Source organism: Aphis gossypii, chromosome 2 (assembly GCF_020184175.1).
Source record: "Aphis gossypii isolate Hap1 chromosome 2, ASM2018417v2, whole genome shotgun sequence".
In the NCBI taxonomy this organism is placed as follows: Eukaryota; Metazoa; Arthropoda; class Insecta; order Hemiptera; family Aphididae; genus Aphis; species Aphis gossypii.
Window position 1 is genome coordinate 17,447,237 of NC_065531.1, and position 24,065 is coordinate 17,471,301.

A 24,065-nucleotide genomic window follows, 5' to 3' on the forward strand; every position below is an offset into this window, starting at 1 on the left:
TAGTTGGGAAATTAAAATCATAGTTTATCAATAAACTACTAACTATCCACAGTTAATGGATGCATTTTTTTTTAAGTTTAGGTATTAAGTTTAAGCTCACTATATAACTGATAAATGTACTATTAATTATAGATAGTTTTCACGAATACAATTTTTATTTTAATACAATGTTTACAAAATAAAATAATAATAAAACATAAAAAATATAATATGTCAAACTTAAACACTAATTGTAGGTAACATCCACACAATGTGCCTTAAAATTAATTTTAACAAAATATACCTAACTGATCATTATAATACCATTCGTATATTTGTTCATACCGCCTACCTAGCTGCGATAGGTTTCGATATTATTTTTTAATTTTAATTTTGAGCAATTGGAAAAAAAAAAACAATAATGACTACGAGAACATAATTCGTTCATAAATATATAAACGAAAATCAGCTATTATTTGATTATTTGATTTGTTTAGAATAATATTATAGTACTATAATAATATTACGTCTTTCTCGTCGTACGAAAATAAAATATTTTATATTAATATTATTACGAGCAAGAGAAATCACTGGCAACGTTAAATCATATACACACACACGTCAATTGGCTCGGAGTCGTACTAGGAAATACCGAACGCGTCGGACCGCACACCGTCGTTGCAGATGTAAACGACTATAGACGCCCGCGAGTCCTAATGATATCGGCCGTCGTTTCTGTACGGCCGTTCGTCGCGATGGTAGCCCGCCGGCCGACCGCCGTTGTAGTAGCCGTCGGAATGCCGCGGTTGACCGTAACCGGTGGCGGCCGTGTCGTTGGCGGCTGGCGGACCGTAACCCGCGGGTCTCGCGGCCGTCATCGGCATCGAATGGCCCGTGGCCTTCCGCCAACCGTCCAGGTACTTGCGGCGCTGCGCCTCGTCTTCCGCCGCCTCCCTAAGCCGGCGCCGCTGCGACCTCGACGAACTGCTCTCGCTCGACTCCTCCGACGTGCCCAGGCCCATGTCCTTGTCCGGCCTCGGGTTGGCGGCGTACGGCTTGCCCCCGCGGTACCGCCTGTCCGCCTCGCCAAAGTCGGGCTGCAACAGCGACGGGTGCGGTATGCAGTACGGTCCGCGGCCAGCGCCGCCATTGTTGTTGTAGCCGCCGTGATGCAGCTGCTGCGCCGACGACTTGCTGCAGTCGTCCAGAGCGGCGGTGGACGGGTGACGAGCTTTCCGCGACGACCGGCCGCCGCCGCAGCACGCGCCCGGACCGAACAGCGACAGGAGCACCGGCAGCAGGATCATGCCGTGCAGGGCGCCGAACACGATCACCAGGAAGATCATCTTGAAGAACACCATGAATATGTAGCTGCCGGCCAGTATCAGGGCCGACACGCCCAGCACCGTGCTGACCGCGCCTTGGATGATCGGCAGGCCCAGCGCGTACAGGCTCTCGCGGACCCGTTCCGCGGGACGCGTGGCCTCGGACGACATGTACGCGTAGCATATGTGCGCGGTGAAGTCCACCGAGAACCCGATGCACATGATCAGGTTCACCATCGATATCGTGTCCAGGTTGACGTCCCACAGGGCCATGTAGCCGACCACGCCCAATTCGATGGACACGATCGAGAAGGCCACCCACAGGGAGCACAGCACGTTTGGTATGAACAGGAACGAGATCAGCATCATAGTCGCTCCGCCTACCACCATGGATTGGATCGACGTGGGCCTGACGAGTTCGAACTGCGCGAGACACAAAAAAACAAATCATTAAGTTTTGTTTTACGTGTATAAGTGAGTAGGTGGAAATACTCGAAAGCTTTTTTCCCTATGCATTATATAATAATATGATTTATATAATTCGAAATTTGAATAATTGATTTATTCTTGAAAGTTTCTATTGCTATTTCATTGAAGTTGGTAACTGTATAATGCTCCCGAAAGTCATTTAAAATAATAATAAATACCGCTGAATTTAAAAATAAAAATAAAATATAGCTAACGACTTCGGCACACCGATACATAAGACGCATAAAGCATTGATTGCTTTAGTTTTAAAGTATACCTAGATAGATACGTCTGATGCTACCAATTGATGATTTTTGGGAAGTAACTATAAAATATTATATTTTCAAGGGAATAAACGAATATCTGATATAATATGACTATGATATTATATCAAGATATATAACGATTGTGTCGTGCAGTCTAAGACATTTACGTCGACAGATGACTATTTTCAAACTATTGATCTTTATAAACCGTTTAAGTTTTATGTACCTACTTTATTTCGATATAAACCAACCACAGTTTAACTAAAGACTATCTGAAGTTAATAAAATATATGATTTTTATGTCAACATATTACAAGTTATTATAATTATATATTGAAGCTATATCTATAGTTATAATATCATTATAATGCGTGATCTTACCTGATCGAAAAATACGAAGTAAGGATGGAAAACGCTAACATTTAATGGAGAGTCGTGTGCGATTTTCCGTAGTTCTCTCACCATATCTTTCTCCATGTTCCCGTCGCTAATATTTACCGCCTGTATCATGAATCGAGAAGCCACGATTTTGGTACCGTCGTCGTTAAACTTTACATCCAACGAGAATGGATTCGGTTTGAACAGCCACAACTAAAAACGCGTACAAACAAACAATTGGATAAAAGTAAGTCAACTGTTTAAAATTACCTAATAGGTATTTTTTATTATTATTTTGTATCAGAAGATATATTTTTAGCTAGACACTATTTGAATCTCGACCATTGAGTGTATATTGCTAAATCCCCAGGTGGTCACCCATCCAGAAATTATCTACGGAGTCGCAGTTTAACACCAGCGCTCTCAGGCAACAAGTGCTTCCACTGCACCACGTCATGCCCCATCATATAAAATTATTACATAGTATATTATACTTTAATGTTTTAACCGTACGTCGTTCAGTGTCTGTAAAAACGTTTCACGTGTATCGATGGTCACGTTGAGTTCCTCTTGGTTTCGATTTACGTAATTCACAAACGATCGCACCCAAGATTCGGTGTACAGTGGACTAGATATGAACGACGAATTCTCGAAAGTTTTGGTCAAGTTCTCTATCTGGTTTTGTACGTCCACATCCCAATAGTCCAATTCGCCGGAAATTATTACCTAAATAAAAATATTGATTTAATATATGTTAATGAACAAAATATATTGTATAAATCATATTTTAATCTTTAAATAATATTTTGCAATAGCTGATAGCAAGAATGACACAAATGTACAATAGATTCAATTTTATCGAGCATTCGGTTGATACTTCATCATAAAAACGTTAAAATCATCGTGCATTTGTATTCTAGCCATTTCTTACTAATTAAATACACTTTTAGTTTAACAGTTTTAATTTTTCAAAAATGAAATTGTAGTCAGTTAAGGCAATTTTCTTATTTTTCTAAAAAAAAAATCAAATGGCTTCAGAAATGACAGCGCATTTTATTCTTTTTTTTTTTCAAATGAAATTTATTTTTATCTGTGACGCTGTAATTCTCCTTAAGAAAATAATATTACGAGGGCCTTAAAAACAAATTCATCCTTATAATATAATCGAATTTCTGTCATTATAAATTTCATTAAAACTATAGCTATTATGTACAAATATTATCATTTACTTATTATCATTGAGTATTTATTAAAAATTTTATTAAAAAATATTCAAGACCGAAAAACAATCTTCCATCTATACCTGCCCTTTGAATTCATGTTTATGTATGAACTAACTGCTGCTCGCGACTTCTTGCAGCAGAACGGTTTATTCATGCAGACTATACAATGTTAATATAACGCCTAACTATCAAAGTATAAAATTATTATTTTATATTAAATTTGGATTCCTATACTCGGGGTCGTTTATTTAATACCATAATAACACGGTATACACGTTAGGTAATTCATAGTCATATTAAAGCATTTCCACAAGTTAAGAATTTCAACCCTGACATTTTTTTTTATTTTCAAGATTTATTATTATTAATTGAATTATATCTTATATACCTAATAGCCTAATAGCATGTCGACATTGACGACAAAATTATTATTTTTTTACTACTAAAACCAATCGTGTATAATTATAATTTATAATTATATTAATATAACAAACAGTCCCTCATCGTGTCTATAACATAATACGAGTACACATCACCAATTACATTCACGTGAATATATTTTAGTCAACCGGAACCTTGAATATTAATAATAATATTAGTTCATAAGGTTATAAGGTTACACCCAGTATTATCTAATGACAGACGGGTATGATAAAGACAAATATACAGTTAGTTAATAACCACTGTTAATTATTGTTCTTATATTATATAGGTATAATATTATCGTATATCAATAAATATTAAAGAAAGAGATTCCGACGACAAGCGGAAACATGTAGAATAATACCAATCACCATTGAGTATATTTTATTGTAAATTTGTTCATAATGCATGCTTAATGATAATAAAACCTACATGATACACCCTCAGGCTTTAAATTAGTTATTAGTAGGTACCTACTCTCGAGTTCCCTAGATCAAATTATTTCAAATTTCAATGTTACTTTTAATTTAATTTTATAATTGATTTAAAAGCTATAAGTTTTAGGAAGCGTTTTTAAACTTGCTTGTTCAATTGATTCGCATTCTGGATTTTATAATAGTGTACCCTTTGGAGCTTAAATAATGAAATCATACTTTAAAATAGTTCTATAACCAAATAAAGAGCTTTAAAAGGTCTAAAATCTGTTCAGAAGAGTGAAATTTAATAAAACCTAACAATTTTGAGGATTTACCCACAATAATTCGAAATGATCACGGAAATGTATAGGCCATATGAAAAAATTATACCCGTTAATAGATAAAACGGAATCGATAAAAGCCAATTATTATAAAACAATTCTTTTTTTTTATTATTATTATTATTAAAAATAAAACAAATTGTATTAGTAGGATTTAGTATTGGATTGTGAATTCTAGTTAATAAATAGGTACCTTTAAAAGTATACCTAATAATATTATATTACGAGTATATTATGTAACATCGATAGTACCTAATAAATTATTACTCATAACTAAAATAAATAATTTACGTTATTCGTACCTGGATTCTATACGGGAATTCTCTGAAATAAAAATCGTCTCTGTCGTAGAACTCGATGGAGTACGAGTCGGCCTTGGACAGTTTTCTCCTCTGCAGTCCTTCTTGGATGGTGGTGGTTCCGTACAGTGCGCCCGCCAAGTATCCGGCGAACACCAAGAGCACCATTATCTTCACATACCATTGGTTCAACGCCCATCCTAGACTGTCCCTGCACCAAACCATTATCGCGTTGTCTGGGTTATCCCGAGGATTTCCGGGGTCCTTAGGGTTCACTCCGCCCGTACAGAACACTCTGTACAACCAGGATTCTTTGTCTGTAACATAAATCGTATAGCTGTTTAATATCACAGCGAGTGCGGTACTTATATGGATACATCGATACCTGCTACAGTCAGGTGCGTACACCACAGGCTCGGATTCAGAATATATTTACGGTATCGGCAAAACAATAAATTTTATCAACTGACGAAAATAAACATTTTTTTCAATTTACGGGGATCTACAGGGGAGCTGTGGCCCTTTGCCCGGCCTTGGATCCACGCCTGGTACATCAAAAAATTTTTTGGTGGGAGAGTGGTTTAGGTTTTTCATTTTCATACTTTTATAATCTAACCTAACAAATTTACACATCTTATTGGACCAAAATTATAAAAATATCTGTTGTAGGCTATGTTGTTTATAGCCTATGTTGCTGAAACCTTATTTTCTTTTATCAAAAAAAAAAAAATTACACCGGTGTTTAACGAAATTACTAAAGAAAGAAATATTGGGTTGTAATATTATCATTTCAGAAACTTAAAAGAAAATTTAATAACGAATATTAAATAATTTAACATTTTAACATTGTCAGAAAAATGAATATTCTATAGTATAACTTATAAAGGTTATTGTTTTTGGATAGGTCACTGTAGTAATGAGTATATAAATTAACATAGTATATATTATGTAGGTATAATATATTATACACATGTAATGTACCTATACATTTTAAAGTGACTATTGCGAGATTAATTGTATTTTGTGATATATAATTAGTAATTATTAAAATACATTTAGTTCTATTAGGTTATTATATTATACAATTTATTTTAAAACAGTATAAAATATAATTCTTTGTTGACGCATTTTTTTTTTTATCTATATATGTACCTACACGATTTGTATACAGAAAAATGCGCTTCATACTTAGATAATGAAAATGTAAAAAATTTGGCCGGTAACGTACCTACCTATAGGTAATAGGTAGATACAATTGTCCATTGAAAACGTACACATTGAAGTAGGTACCTTCATATATTCTATCCTACACTTTGCGGTTATAAACTTCACGTACAGACATCCCGTTCTTATAAACGCATTCAAATTACCGTATAATATTATACGTGACACGCGATATATTATTGTGGCGTGGTTAATATTTTTTCACGCACACACGTTCTATGCCCATCTCACACCTATACGACGTATAAATAGATTTATGTTTATCGTACGGTCAACTCTAAAATAATAATATATTGTACCGTGTGGCTATATAATATACGTATGATGACGAGTGAAAAGTGTACGCATTATATTGAAGCTCAAACATATACTTATTATAATAATAAGTTATTTTATATTTTGTTCGATAAAAAATTTAAATTATTTATACAAACATAAAACTGTCTGGCATTTTCAAGAACCATAATAAATAATTCGTAATAATTTAAAACCACTTATCGGTTGCAGTCCAGTGGATGCGACGTTTCAATTTTATTTAAGAATATATTATACGTAGTACCTATTATATAATATTATAATATATACTAGGTGCCAATATATGCAGAATATTATAGGTACCAAACCTATATTATAATTCATAACTAAAGCAATGACGACGATCTTTTAACACAACTTTCGAAAATGTAAAAAAAAAACTATTGTATATCTACCTATATGTATCACAACGGCTTATGGCATTGTTATTCGTAAATTGTAGTTACTAGGTAAATCTAAGTATACTATTGCTGTTGTGCAAAATAACGATTCAAACTCACTAGGTAGATATTTTTAAGTTAAATTATGTAACAATACTTATTGTATTATACTTAAATTAGTACGCAAGCGTTTATAATCATCTGTATACTAGTGAAATAAATAACAGCCCCAACAGTGTTTGAATGATAATAATTAAAATAATTATTAGACTACTAAATAGGATATTTGTCAACAATGTATTAATACAGATTATCATCATCTATAGAGTAATCATACAGCACAGGGGTCGGCAACCTGCAGCCCGCGATTACAATTTTTAATTAGTATAAAAATATAGGTATAAAAATACCTGACTTATGTTAGTTGATAAACTTTAAATAAAACAGTGTATGACCCAATTTTGTTTTTTGGCCCCTGACACCAAAAAGGTTGCCGACTCCTGATATAGCATATAATGTAATATAGCTATTTAATACTTTTGTTCCAATTTGAATGTTAAAAGATACGCAAAAATCTGAAGGAATAGATTTTAAAAAAGAAGAAAAAAACTATAATAACTATAAAAAAATAACTTATGATTTATATACCGAAAACTATTTTTAGCGTATAGTTCTCCTTAATAATATCAAATTTCCTAAAATACACGGTATTGATTTAATTTAAATACATTTAAAAAAAAAATCAATGACAATTTTAAAACATTTTAAGGGAATAAATAATAAAAATACTTTTATTATGGTACCTTTTGTTTATTTTCAATTTTTCATTAGGAAGTTTTGGTCAAAGTTTCGTTTATGAAAGGTATTAAACAATTCTAACTTTTATTTTTTTTCAAATAATTACTTTAATATCTGTTTTATTTTATTTATAAATACCTATAGATGATCATTTATAATTTATCGATAAATAACAGTCTCGAAATAAACATAATATTAGTATATCAAAAAACCTTAAACCAAAAAAAAAAAAAATTATCACAGAGTAAAAATAAAGTTTATATCATTGTAAACCGGATACTTTTAATTTTAAATAAAGATTCCGGTCAGGTTTTGACTCCCAATATTTTAAGGGTAGAACCGGTTGTTTTTGATTCGATTCCAGTCACTTGACTGAATAAATTTCAAATAATTCTGCTTATAGTTGTTCTTTTATGGTTATTGTAAGTCATGAAAATATTAAAACATAATTATTTAGTATTGATCGTATACATTTCATAACATAAACTACGAATAATTGATAAGCATTTTTTAAATCCAAATATTTTAATTTGCAAATAAAAATATCAATATTGTTAAACGCATACATTTAAAAATTAAAATGTAATAATATATTAAAGTGTTTCTTTAAAAAAGTCGAATTTCATATCACTGGACCAAACCTATTTTTTTAATGAAATTTTTGAGGTTTTACATAATATAATTTATAACGGGAGTAGGAACTGTTATATTTAAACATTTGCACCGTCCAAGTCCAAGACTATATTATTATATAATTAATAAATTTATGAATTTATTAATTAAGTATGTGTTCAAAAAAATTACCACCAAGGCATACTTTAAATTTTCCTAAATATTATATTATAAAATATCGTACGCTAAAAACAGTTTCTTCTTTATTTTTAACTTTTTTTTCTTTTTACGTAATCGTCAAATAAAACAATCGATCGGTTTGTATTATCCGGTCGATCCGCGACTTTCTTCGGTCATCGCACTACATACGCGTGTCGCCCATTTCAAGGCCAATCGTATATACTCGCGTAGGTAGTCGTCGCAAAATTAATAGGTATAACATACATATAACGGTATATACCATAGTATACTCGTATGATAAATTAATAAAAATATATTACACTCATGAGTTTTATAGTAAACATACCTAATAACAATTGTTGTTATCAACTATATAATAGCTCAATAATTGCAATAGGTCAATCTATAATGTATTTATCAATTTCCATAGATGACCATTGTTGTATGGAATATTTTATTTTTATATTTTTTACTATTTTATTGAAAATATGTAAAACACACCAATTGCTTTAGTTGAAGCATTAGTGTTATAAATTTTAAATTACAGAATGGACCAAATTATCCTGTGCTCCGTAATTGAATTTCAATTTATCACTATAGTCAACATGATATTCTACTATATGTATTTACATTTAGTCAATACTTTGTAATAATATTATACAGTAGAGCGTCGATTATCCGTTTTACGAAATTTTTAAATAAAAACAATATATTTTTTAATTTATTGTATTATACGTACTCTTAACAAAACACACAATATATATTATTTATCTCACCATATTATAGGTACTTATTTTATACTTGTAGTACATTAGTTTTATTTTTAATTATCAATAACCCCTCGGTCTTAATAAATGCAGATAATTGACGTACAAATTTAATAATTATTGAGAACATTTTTTATAAAAAAAAAAAAACCCCGATGACAACTATTTAGAATAATTTAATATTGCATATCTATATTTTGTCTTTGTATTTGCTTTAATACAGTTCTCGAATACTGCACCCTACAGTTGGTATTTAATGACGGCCCACTTGAAATATTATAATTTATTGATGTCTACTCATATCTACGTGAAGAATGTATATTTTTTACGTATATTGTATTGTAATTGTAATAAATAATTTAAGTACAACTGATACCCAATAATAAAAACTATTGAATTTTATATATCACTTTAAATTTTAAACTTCGATAAAAAGATAAAACAATTTTCAATACACTAATATTATAGACTATAGAGTCATCAGACCGGTTAACTACCATTAGTAACAACAGGTTAGTGAACCTAAATTCGGACTAGGTATTCTATAAAAAAAAAATAAGGTCATAATGCATTAACAACATTTTTTCTCAATTGTTTTTAATTTCTATTGTATGGCTGGTAATCACTTAATAAATTCCGTTTTTTTTTCAAATGCTATAAGATAAAATATAGTAATAATCACTAATAATAAATCATACTATGGAAAAAAAAATCTTGAAAAATATAAAAAAAGCTATATAAAATATATAATATCATAATAATATAGTCACTAAAAATATGAATTTAAAAAAAATGTAATAATCTTATAAATTAATATCGTTTGAACGTTTATGAAAAAAAGTTACATAGGAATACAAACTATAGGGTGGTAAATGAATAATGCATCGGGCCATTCATAGATAGAATAAAGAGAAAGGAGTTTGAAAGTTGACACTAAGTAAAAGGAAAAGGCAAAAGAATCGCCATATGTGAGTACAAATTTTAAAACTGTGAATTCACAATACTTGTCATTCGTGTATGGATATGGATAATAATTGTTCAAATAATCTATACTCTATTAAGTATGAAATCTATTATTATTATTATTATTTTAGCAGAAGTCACAGAGAAAAGAAATTGAATTAAATTACATGTTATTGCCATTTCCTGAAAAGTAGTGATTTGGACTTAACTACTTTTGTATTCACACCGTATGAAATAATAATGTCTGTTTGTATTTTTATTGAATACTAAAATATTCATTAGCGGTAATTATAAACCAGGTTATCCAAAATTTAACACTTAAACAATTTGACCCTCAATATTTCAGATATTATGAACGTTTTTTAAAGTGTTATTTTTCATATAATTTTAAGTCATTAAAAATATTTTTATTTTTTTTTTAAATGTTAATCGTTTTTATAAATTTTCTAATGAAAACATGAATTTTTAATTCCTTATTCCAAAGCAGCGGCATTTAATTGGGAGTATTTATAGATCTATTTCATAAAAGCAGGACAAGACGTATAGTTTGTATAACTTATAATTATAAAAAATCTAAAATATATAAAACGATAAAAACCAAAAGATAAATTGTACAACGACTTAAATATTATGACGTAATAGAAATATTTTAAAAACGTCTTTTGAAACAACTAGTGTTTAACATCAAATAGATCGCCTCGTATTATTGTAGCTATAGACTATAGTAGTTCCTATATGAATCGTTAAGTTGTGACACACGAGTTGAACAAAATTTAGATTTCCAAGTGTTATCTGTGTATAGTATATACTATTATTGGGAAGAAAGAGTGCGGTGTCACTCAGCACCGCTCCCACATACAGCTGAATATTAAATAACCATAATATAATGTACGTTTTAATTACCTGACATCGACACCGGTTTGACTTTAACGCACGTGATGGAGTGACGGTTATTGTGTTCTGCGTATCCGGCGATGGCCATGCACGCGGAAAAGAACGTCAGGTGCCATACGAATATAAAGCAAACGGCAAATCCTGCAGAAGGGGTACAAAAAACGTCATCGTATTGTTATACATACACGTAATATTATTATAATAATCTTGTTAATTTTGTATGACGGACATCACGGACTAAGATATAGGTACCTGTATACCTGTATATCTTAGTCCGTGACGGACATGTTATTATTATCACCGTGCGATGATAACGAGACGGCGGACCGTCTTCGCTTCTAAATACCGATATCATATTGTTCGTAAATTGGTACCTACCGGAATACAAACAGAAAATTTGTATGGCTGGGAACGGGCTGAATTTTCCGATGCAGAAGCTCACTATGTCCGTGACCGAAGTGATGGTAATCGATACGGCGGCGTCGGACAGCGTTCTCGCCAATCTTTCGGGCACGTCCATGGTGACGGGAGTTCGTCGCCACGCGGCTAACATGACGAACGTGTCGTCGATACCTATGCCTGAAAAGCGCATTATACGAACAAATATTAATGCACGTGAGTTGAGATTTTTTATCCGTTTACAGTGTTTGCATAATACAATGTACAGTTATTAATATACAATCTCTACAGTATAATAACAATAATATCAATATACGGGTAACGTAGTACCCACGTAATACATTACATAAATGTATATGGCGTAGGTACCTTTACTGGCTACTTATTCAGTCATTCATAAATGTATACATTTTTTTTTTATATATATAGTATCTACTGATTTCTGATTTGGCGAGGTACCCATCCATAATCTCAACCATTTCGAGTGTAGGAGAAGGGTGCTTAACATTTTTTGCTACCCAAATGGCTTGTTTCAAAACTATATGGTAGCGCTATTATAATTCAATGATTACTTATGAACGTCTCTATTACTAGCAAACGTCTAATAAGATTTTAATTAATATTTAGTTGCGGTATGTACAACGTATATAATATAGTAAATAGTAAAATAATACAAACATTAAATATAATTACATTGTACGGAATTTTTTATCGCGGCCCAATTAAATGAACAAAGTTTACTTTTTAACGCGCGAAACTATTAGTTTTCATATTCGTATTAAAATGTTCAAACATACGAAATAAATACAATTTTAAACAGTGAACCGAGTCTGGAAGAATAGTCACGCATTGAACGATCGTTGTAATATAAATAAGATGCATGTAGGTATACTTAATGCGCTACGGATTAAGCACGATTTTGAACTGCATATTAGCCGTGCGCTGTACAGATAAGATCACGACGGCAACATGAACAAATTTTCAGTTCCTACAAATAATAATTATCTAGTTTTTATAATAATATCAAAAATGCACTACAGTGACCTCAACCTCGTGTACAGCTAGCGTACTGCGCTCGGTAAATAATTTGAGAAATTTTTATTGTAGATTTTAGGTAAAACGCATCGATTTAATTTAATTATTAGTATTATTTAAGATATTTTTAATCGATATTTATACAATGTTGTAAAATACCTATATTGTATGTTTAAAAAATGTTACATGTTTATGAGAAACAAAAAAAAAACCAATCGTATTCGTAAATACTAAATAGTATACACGGAAACTATAGTTATAATATTGTTAAAGATTTCAACTGATTAGAACAACCATATGTAATCTTAATTGTTAAAATGTATTCTATACTTTCTGTAAAAAGTGAAAATTGTCTGTTTAGATGTGTGCGCATGTCAGCGAATGTGTGTCAAATAAAACGGTGCCACGAACGACAACGGAATGGCTAATAATCGCATATTGAATTATTAGTAGTCACATATTTCTCTTATTATTATTTTCCAAACATTGTTATACGATTCAACATCTATGAAACTATATGCAATTTATATAATATTAAAATAGGTTATAAGTACCTATCCTGTAATATCGAAAAAAATTATAAAACATAAAAAAGGACAATGGAGACCTAATGTGAATTTAAAATAGACAGATCTCATACATTCATACTAATGTAGTGTGGTACTTGTTGTTTCTAGTTGCTACCTATTTAAATATATATATCTAATTCTATTATTTTGTTATTAATATCATTTAAAACAATGGTTTTGTTTATAAAAAACATTTAATTATTTTTCAGGTACCATGTTAGTTTATTCACTTTACAAACAATTAATAATTAAAAGTCATTTTTGAAAAATAATGGGATACAATTTAATTTAGATTTTTATGAATATATAATAAGAATACGAGTAATTTTATTCATATTCAATATTTTTATACTGGATATGTAAAAAAAGTGTGATAAATTTTAATAACTCTTATATAGTATTTATAGGTATTAAGGAAATAAATAAAAAAATATCTTCATGTGACAGTAAAAATAAATAAGTTATAGGTAGTACCTATAATAAATTTGTATGAAAATCAATTCATCGTTATTATAGATAGTACGTATTATACCCATTAAGTGTTGACGTTAAATGAAATATTTTTTATACTGTAATGAATTTACAAAATAAATACGTAAATCCTTGATAAATATTAAATTCTTTGAAGTCAATTATTAAAAATATTACTTTATTAAACTAATTTGACTTCAGAGTTTATGCGTACGTCATTATTTAATTTTTAAAATTTTAAATATTCTTAAAAATTAGCTTGGTAACGAAGATTATCTATTTATCTTTAATAATATTAAACAAATTACAAATATTATCAAATGTAAAAAAGAATAATATTAATTGTGTTTAATCTATAACTATTTATGTACCAGCTATAGAATCTATTCATGATTATAATTTATACCTAATATACAAAATATACCCCTTTAGTAAGTATAGGTACTATAAGAAAATCAGCTGTTATTCGCTTACAATTATGTTTTCTGAAACTTTTTCACTTGAAACGCGTTAATTATAAAAAGTAGCTTAATATATTCAGTTTTCACAATTCAGTTATTATACACGAGAAAAAAACATATAATTTGTAACAACTACCATTACTTATTAAGAACACGGAAAATTAGATTAAATTTATTCTTACCTACTTTTCATGGTACTGACTAACCCAGTGATTACAGAAACAAACATAAGCTAATTAAAATATACCTACTCCGTTACTTATTTGAACTACATATTATTTGCAGAGATCTAATAAAATTAGTTGGTAAGTCATAACTCGTTAAGTGAATGATGCATTAGCAATATTATTTAAATTAAGATGTACAACTAAAATATATTGTTTAATATCGTTTAATAGGTATTAATTTAACCTAGTATTCTACGGATAAAAATGCTAATTCATTAAAACAGTTCCATACATAATTAGAAATATCTATTTATATGTCATAATAGTCAACCATCAATTACTTTTGATTTAATGTATTGTATCAACATGGCTACATCAATAATAATAAAAAAAAACAAATAAACAATCTTGTATTATACAAATTTAAATCGATAGAAATTTTGTGGATTTGAGCTTAATATAATTGAATATCCGGTTTTTTTTCTTTTTTTAGTTATAAAAAAAAAAAAAAAATGGAAAGATTTCTATCTTGAGATAATCAGCTCTTATTTCCAATGTATTGGTATTCTTACTTCTACTTATTTAATGATACACTAGTTGTAAATAATTGTACTTATTATATACAGGATATGGCCAGGACCGAGGGAAAATATAGGTAGGTTACTCATGATACTCACGCATCGTATAAACATATATTTTAGCCATTTAGGGTCACAATTTAAATACCTTATTGCCTGCGTTTGATACAAGCAAGTCCTCAAGGCGAAGTAGTGAAATCATTTAATTCATAACTATTTTTTTTTAATTAAAAAATCAATAGGTTTTATCTTTAAAACAATAATGATTGAGATTTGATTGTATTTATTTCACTATATTGTAAGACGTTCCTTTATTTTTTAAATAAGCATATTTTTTAACGTTACCATACCTTTTAAATCATACCGTTATAGAATTAAAACTGATTCAACGCTTCTTTCCTAAAAACCCGTTAAGAACATCCTGAAATTTGATGATTGTTATTTCTACGACCCATAAACCCTTATATTTGCAGGTTGCGTATACTATCAATCCCACGATCAACCGAGGATTGTCCGATCATATAATATTATTAATTGTATGTTATACGATAGTAATTTATTGTTATTCATCATACTCACTGCACATTAGAAACGGTGACACGAAGTTAATGCCGATGAACGGTATTCCTATATAAACGGCAAAACCGAACGCGGCGATCGTGGCCATTGCGGCGGACACGTTGCCCATGAGTCCGAGTAAGGGTTTGCTACGCACCCAGTCGGTCATCATGCACGTCACCACGGAGAAGACAGCCATCAAGATGAATGCAGATGAGAAGTATGGTACCACCGTTCTGGTGTTGTTCTCCAGCTCGATGTCCAACGTTCTGGACCCAAAACGCGCGGTGGATATGTAACGAAATCGTCCGGAGTCTTCGGCCTTGCCAACCGCGTCCAAGAACGCCTCTTCCCACACCGAACCCCTGTCGAAAATCCAAATTTCTCATTACCATTGTCGTTGAGCACCGCAGTGGCTGTTTTAGAACTTAAGGTACATAATAATATTATGTACGATTGCGATTAAAAAATATGATCGAAGTTCGTGTAAATTGTAACGTTGTAAAACGAATAAAAATAATTTAGAAAAATTAATGTTTTAGTAGGAATATAGATGATAAGTTAAAATACGAAATTCAAGATTTTGTAGGTCATAATATACCTGCGAGAGTTTTATAGATCTTTCCTTAGTGAAGTTAATAGCGTAATATTACAATACTACAGAATTATATGGTCTTTATTGTGTTTTATAAATTCATATAGAACACACTGTTACTAAGATGTATTTCGTAAGTATTATTATTTTAAACATATTAATAATTAGTTTTAATTAAATTTAAATTTTAAACTCTTTAAACGAAAGAATACACAGTAGATTTTATATTATTATTTATCATACAGTATTAATAAATTTTAATATACAAAAGTATTTGATAATATTTCACTTTACAAATAAATAATACTTGACATACATTATAATAATTTTAAATTATATTATTTAAATTTAGCATATAAATCAATTTTACTGTGTTGATCGTGATTTATACTTAAACTTATCGAAAACCCTTAAGGTTGCATTGTAGAACAATTCTAACGAGAGTTAGAATCACTGAGTAAACATTTTTGAAAGCGATTTAATATAAAATTATAAATAATAATATTATCATACAATATAACACTAAACAATATTTCGCGAACATTTCCAAATCTATAATCGTAAAATGTCTTAAAAAAGAATACAAATACGTACCCACGATACTATAGTAAATTTAAGCGAGTTAAATTATTAAATTTATAGTCGAAATTAATTTTTATTATTATAATTATGAAATTTTAGATTTAGGTAAAAAGAACCAAGTGAACTTTTAATTAAATTCATTGTTACCTTTCGTCTTGTGCCTTAGTATCAGCTGTTAAGAAATAAACTAGTTGTAACGCTGGTACTCTTGTAATCAATCCATCTTCATCTATTTCAGTGCCGCCGAAGTAAACAGGAAACGTATGTGCGTCCCACGTAACTGGATTGAACATGATAGGAAACGTCAGCTTCAAGCTGCCATTGACTACATCGTTCATCACGTAGTCTAGATTTAAGATGTCATTCGGAAAACACTGGTCTATCCACCGAGCACATATATCATCATACTTATATGCAGTGTTTTCTGGACCCCAAGTGATCGAAGTATTTTTGATAATATCGTCAAGTATTCGTAATTCTTTCCATATTTCAACTGATAACATAGTGTCACCTTGTTTAGGTATAACGATTACTCGACCAAATCGACCTGAAATATTATAACATGATATTAAATAATTATAGAGAAAATATGATATGAATAAAATACATTTTATTTTGGTTTGAAACAAAATATTAAACTTTTAGAGATTTTAAATCTTTATATTATTAAGTACCATTCTATTGTTCGCTGAACTGTTTATTATTTCTTAAATTCAATATTATAATTATAATAATTATATTATACTATGCTGTGGTTTTTTTTATCGTTTTATAGTTTAATACTTAATAGTTAAAATTTAAAGTACCTACATTATGTACATTACATAATTATAAATCTAGGTATAATAATGAATGTACATAAACATTTTAACTATTTAAACGTTCTATCTAATTTATTTTTAATGAAACTTTCGATCATATTATAATGAATTCACAATATAGTTTTTTTATGCTTTAAATAAATATCCCAAAATGTGTTTAAAAATCGTTTTGATAATCCCGCATTAATGTTAGATTAAAGATAAACAATTTCAATGGAATATATTGCATTGTATAGAAATTACGTATATTAAAAAAATAATTAATAATTTGCTATTTGTGAGACAGCTACCCAGAAATTATTATTATTTACTTTAGACGAGATTGATATGAATCACATAAAATATCTTTCATGATTAAAATGTCCCGTTATAACTGTATAACTGAATATAAAAAGATGTTATTAATTTAAAAATACATTGTTCTTTGACCTTTATTTTATCTAAGTCCAAATTTTACATTTCGTAAGCTTTGTATTATATTTGTTATTTAAAATAATATACACAATTCTTTCTTATTTTATTCTTTTAGAATTTCGAAAACGGTTATAATTTATACTCTGCAGACTTTTTTTATATTTTAGTATTTTATATTTCAAGTGTTTATTACGAATTAAAAAAATATCATTTTTGTTATTATTTTAATATATAAATCAAATATTTAAATGACTATATAGATGGATTAAATTATTATAATCTGTATTTACTTTTATTTATTTTAACACAATTGATTGTAATAATCGAAATAGGAAATGTCTCAACTATGATCAATAATGTAAATTGATTAATGCTATAAATTATAAAACAAATGCGTATAAGTGAACATATTATGTCTTTTCTGTACCTGGTCTAGTGATCCGCGTCGGATTAAAAAGTGACGAATAGTTCATCTTAAAATGGCTCTCGACGATCGCTCGCTCTGTCTTGCCAGGTCCATGTTCGGGACTGAACAAATATTCAGGATCGATTTCGAATTTTACTCGTTGAAATCCGGTGATACAGATGGCTGTCAAAAATACAGGCACCATAAGAAAGTACCCGGGATGTTTGGCGACCACTAGGCCAAGTCTGTAAAATGCTTTCGTCAGCCATTTGTCGATACATTCTATGCCACAAGTCATGTCTGTAAGTAAAGAAAAAAAAACAATAACAAAATATTAATAAATCGTTATAACGGACAACGCGCATCACGTGATACGACCATTTCGCGTTTAATACGACTACATATCTTTATTTGGTATCATAGATAAAATGTAAAAAATGATTGCAACGCAGCAACCAATTCTAATTTAAAGCCATGCTATGTGATCGTCTTGCAACAAAAAAAAATATGTATATATATTATATATATACGACATACGTATTATGTACGTGATAAGTATATAGGTAATAGGTATATAAGTAATAGCGGTGAACAGGGCAAGGTCTTTATCAATATACGCCTTTTCTGGCGTAGGTACATGAAGCACAGATGTCATTCCACGTTGCTGAACGAGCACTGGAACCATTACAGATATATGCTATTAATGTGTGCACTTGAATCGCCATCATTAAAACATAACATACAACGTTTTGTTCAGAACGTCAATGTTCCACGAATTAAAATCAGATTTTGAATCGAATTTTTCATTCAAGTTTTCGAACAAAACAGACAAAAGCAAATAAACAATTTAATTTATAATAATTAAATTTACAGATTGTACAATATTTAGATTAGAAAAAAATAATAAAAAAAATGTAAAATAATAATCAATTTGGTGGTATTATAATAATAGACAAATATAAATCAGTTTATAACTGATCAAACAAATTTAAATAACCACTATCAAAAAAAGAGGCGACCTAATTAGCCATAGGTAAGCATCGTTTTAATCATTGTTTCTTGAATAATAAGTGTTATATTAGGTAATGTAAAAATAAAAAAACTGAGTTAAATATAAAAACACGAAAATTAAGCTAATACAATAGTTTGAAAGCATTAATAAAACAATTAATTTTTTCAGAAAAAATTATGAAATCTAGATCTCAGAAATGCACTTGGTTATTATATTATTTATTTATTTATTTATTTTTTTGATAAAACGTCGGTTGTAATGTACAGCATTATAAAAATGTATTTAGTGCTATAAACTATATTTCAATAGAATTAATAATCTGTACTGTTCTATTATTTTCTGTATTGCATTTATCTACTAAAAATTCTATATTACCTGATTCATAAATAACAAATAATAAAAAAAATCAATGTATTTTTTGGATAAATGTTCTGCTTTGAAAAGCACCAACGCTAATCTGGTTATAAAAATAAATTAACGAAATAGGTTTTTTTTTTACTAAGAATACTAAGAATGATTATTATTTATTACCTTAGTACTTAATAATAAATTAATGTATAGGACTTACATCTGACATTATTTTTTTCTTTAATCAAAAGTTCTTACTGAATGTAAATATTTTTACGTTATATATTTTTGAAATTTTAATATTTTTTAAGTTAAAAATTATATACTTAATATAATAATGATTATGGTTAGAGATCCATTTCAACGAATCATTCAAATTCTTTATGTGATTTTTTTTATGGATTAAGCACAATTTTAATTAAATGTTATCAATAATAAATTCATAACATTTATGAAAATTCATTACATTGAATTTTATCATAAATCATTAATTTTATATTTTAGTATGTAAACTCTAAAACATAAATACTTATAGACCATAAACAGTGATTATTATTATAGTTGCTCATTTACGAATAGGTATAAGTAAGTACCTTTCAGTCACGAAATAATAAAACTACACTGTAATTATTATAAAATTGTTAACAAACTAGTTGTAGTAGTTAATTTCTTATAATAATAAATTATTATTATTAATAATAGTATAGAAAAACCAACAGTGTTAAAGAACACAAATAATTGCATTAAAAATTAATAAATTATACAAGTTTAATTTGCTAACTATTTAATTTATTTTAAAATATAAAAATTTTCATTTCATGTTAAATATTTAGCATATCACACGAATTAACCAGAAACATTAAAATTGTATAAAAATCTGTCTATTTAATGTACACTAATGGTGATGATAATAAATTATTGTAGTTATTATTAAGTTTAAAGGTTATATTATACTTACAAAAAATATCGTATTTATTAAATAGGTACAATATTGTAATTTCACTTATTAATATAATTAAAAAAAAAATGAAATTTTTGAAATCTACCATACAATTATTACAGTTTGATGTAAACCAATAATATAAAACTAGTTGCAATAATAGTTTTAAATAATTTTATTTGTATTCATATTTTTTAATCATACATTTATATTTAAAATTATTTAATATTCTATAAAATGTTTACATTTATATTTAATTTATTTAAAATAAATTGTAAACATTATTCGATAAAATATTTTTAGATCGTGTGAAAAACTATGTCATAAAAATAAAAATATTATAATCGTGAGAACCACTTGAGATAGTTAGTGTCCATTGATCATAAAACATTTAATTTTATGATTAAACTGAGAAGATAATCCTATTTTTTACCGATTTTCAATAATTTTTATTAGTTAAATTACCTATACGTGCATATTATACATTTTATCATGTTTTAACGTATACTACATACAACAACAGTTTTATGTGAAAATAATAAATCATCCAAGTATCCAACTATAAAGGTATTTTTAGATTTTTGAAAACTTTCGTAAGTAGTTTTATTTAGGATGTATTATAATATTATTTGTGAGAAATATTATTTTTATTAGGTATATAATATGCCTACTCTTATTGTTATTTAAATTTTTCCCAAAAGTATTAATAGGTACCGACAAGTAATAAGTAATAACCAATAATTTGGTTTAAGATGTCATCATATTATATACTGACATTCGATGTTCTCATACACCAATAATTGCTGGAATCTACTGGAATCTTCTGTTTTGAAGAATTCTACTCTAGATACGACAGCATATACCTAACATGTATAATCATATGCGACTAGTCGTCAAAATAATCTAAAAAAGTCTGTTGGATATAATTTTAGCTTTCTTCTATAAAATATTTCGTGACGAAAACAAATCCCCGACTACACGACGGTAATACGCCGTATATATATATATATTACATTATGTATAATTAACCGACATTTGTCGTAATTTTGCCGTATTGTTTTTCGATTTTATAATCTATGTGGGAAGCGAACTGCTGAGATACTTCAATGAGTGTGCTAATTTTTTTGTACGCAGATGGCCGCCGACTTGTGACGAAGTTGCTCGATTTGATTTGGATAATTATGTATATTATAGTAGGTATACATATATTGTGATGTGATCTTGTATGATCGATCCAATTGCAACGCAGCCACGGGGGAGACGTCGATAAACGAATTTCGCAGTCGGATACTTCATCGAACAAATGTCACATTAATATATATATATATATATATAATATTATACATTTTACATGATAGCTGTCCATGACTTAGTGCGTGTATATACAATATTGCGTGCTGTGTGCAGTTATTACGGTCATTGTCTCGGAGGATGGAAAAAAATAGACAAAAAAAATAAAAGAATTATGTATTTACATCATATATATATATATATTTAATATTTATATCTTATTATAGCATTATCGATGACAAAAACAGTTGTACGAGTCGAATAATTGGTCTCGGTCTACATTCGTCAGTTGTATAGCCCGATATTGCAGGTACCTATATCGTTGATTAGTATTTTTACGGACACAGTAATTCGGGTGCGTGTGAAGTTGTACGACCACAACGTATGCTATGATTATGATTATTATTAACGTCTTAACATAATATTATATACTGCCGTTAAAAAAAAAAACGCGTACATATAATATATATATATATATATATAATATTATACATTTTACATGATAGCTGTCCATGACTTAGTGCGTGTATATACAATATTGCGTGCTGTGTGCAGTTATTACGGTCATTGTCTCGGAGGATGGAAAAAAATAGACAAAAAAAATAAAAGAATTATGTATTTACATCATATATATATATATATTTAATATTTATATCTTATTATAGCATTATCGATGACAAAAACAGTTGTACGAGTCGAATAATTGGTCTCGGTCTACATTCGTCAGTTGTATAGCCCGATATTGCAGGTACCTATATCGTTGATTAGTATTTTTACGGACACAGTAATTCGGGTGCGTGTGAAGTTGTACGACCACAACGTATGCTATGATTATGATTATTATTAACGTCTTAACATAATATTATATACTGCCGTTAAAAAAAAAAACGCGTACATATAATAATATATATTATAATATGTACTTATATTATATAGACGTGTGTGCGGCGCACCGGTGTAGTTCAAACCTCTCTAATGTGATGCAATCGCGGTTTTTTTGGTGTTTTTCGTCTGTAAAAGTGTTCCAACAATATTGTAGCTTCTACACTGATGATGGGAAAAATAAAATACTGAATTCCCATTACTGACTTTCCAACGAGCATTTTGTTATAAAGTAGAATACATTACATTACGATAAACTTAAGTATGCCTAGCTTCACGACTTGCAAACAACACGAATTACTATCCGTACATGGATACTGAATTTCAAAGGTAAGCGGTGTAATTATATGAAGTCTACAGCTTAAGCTCAAGTAAGATTGATCTTATGTTATATTAAACAAATTAAAAATATTTATTTTAAAAATAATAGAATTTTTAGAAAAAAAAAAATACAAAATATGATATTTTTGTTTTTTTTTTAATACACGCCTTAAACATAATAATTTAGGAGGTGTGTTGACAAGCAAATTATTCTGTAGAATCCAAAAATAGCACATCATACAATTATAAAGTACAATTTTTCAAGAGTTTCAAAAATTGTTGTTGATCATTCAAGTACCAAGTTTATGATGTTGAATCACGACAAAATATTTTTCGGAAAAGATAATATTGTAATATTCTAGTGGACCGATAGAATTACTGATATCTGCGCGGGCTACAACCATAAAATTATACATATGATATTCCTGTACATGACAGTAGAGAAAAGTCAAAGTTACATTTCGAAAACTTGAACGCGTTTTGATTAATTACTTAGCGTCTACAGTAGCATATATTGCAGGTTATGCATAATATGTAATGCTCAAATGTTTAAGATAACAACGTGTATCCAAGACAACCTGCAGGTCATAATTGTTTGGTACGACAATATGTTACAATTACATTAGATGTACTTGGACAATTAGGCACTTAGTAAGCGCATTTAAGATATAGTCATACTTCTAACGTTCCAATCTCTACGAATTCGATATAGCATTATATAAGAGGTACGCGACAGGCAGCGATCTTTACACCGTTTTGCAATGATATCAAGGACTTGCAGATATACATACTGAACAATATAATATTATAATATACCGAGTGCTTTAAATTTCAACAACTCATTTGCTACAGTGAATTTTTTCAAATTTATTATTATTGAATTTTTCAAATTATTACAATATAATATTTTAAGTCCATTATGCAAGATAATAAATATGTAGGGTTTTTGTATCATATAAAGACAC

The 24,065-nt window shown here is 29.2% G+C and overlaps 1 protein-coding gene across 1 annotated transcript in view; it reads right to left on the minus strand.

Annotated features, from left to right (window-relative positions):
* Window positions 1–126: 126 nt before the first annotated feature.
* LOC114127402 (patched domain-containing protein 3) overlaps window positions 127–24,065 on the minus strand; it is a 31,505-nt gene continuing 7,566 nt past the window's right edge. The window contains exons 2-10 of the mRNA XM_027991627.2: window positions 18,329–18,607; window positions 16,814–17,213; window positions 15,511–15,854; window positions 11,630–11,830; window positions 11,261–11,392; window positions 5,122–5,435; window positions 2,930–3,142; window positions 2,420–2,629; window positions 127–1,727 (exon numbers count right to left, since the gene is read on the minus strand). Of these exons, the coding sequence (XP_027847428.2) occupies window positions 693–1,727; window positions 2,420–2,629; window positions 2,930–3,142; window positions 5,122–5,435; window positions 11,261–11,392; window positions 11,630–11,830; window positions 15,511–15,854; window positions 16,814–17,213; window positions 18,329–18,605 (3,126 nt within the window). The 5' untranslated portion in view covers window positions 18,606–18,607 and the 3' untranslated portion in view covers window positions 127–692. The remainder of the gene's footprint in view (window positions 1,728–2,419; window positions 2,630–2,929; window positions 3,143–5,121; window positions 5,436–11,260; window positions 11,393–11,629; window positions 11,831–15,510; window positions 15,855–16,813; window positions 17,214–18,328; window positions 18,608–24,065) is intronic.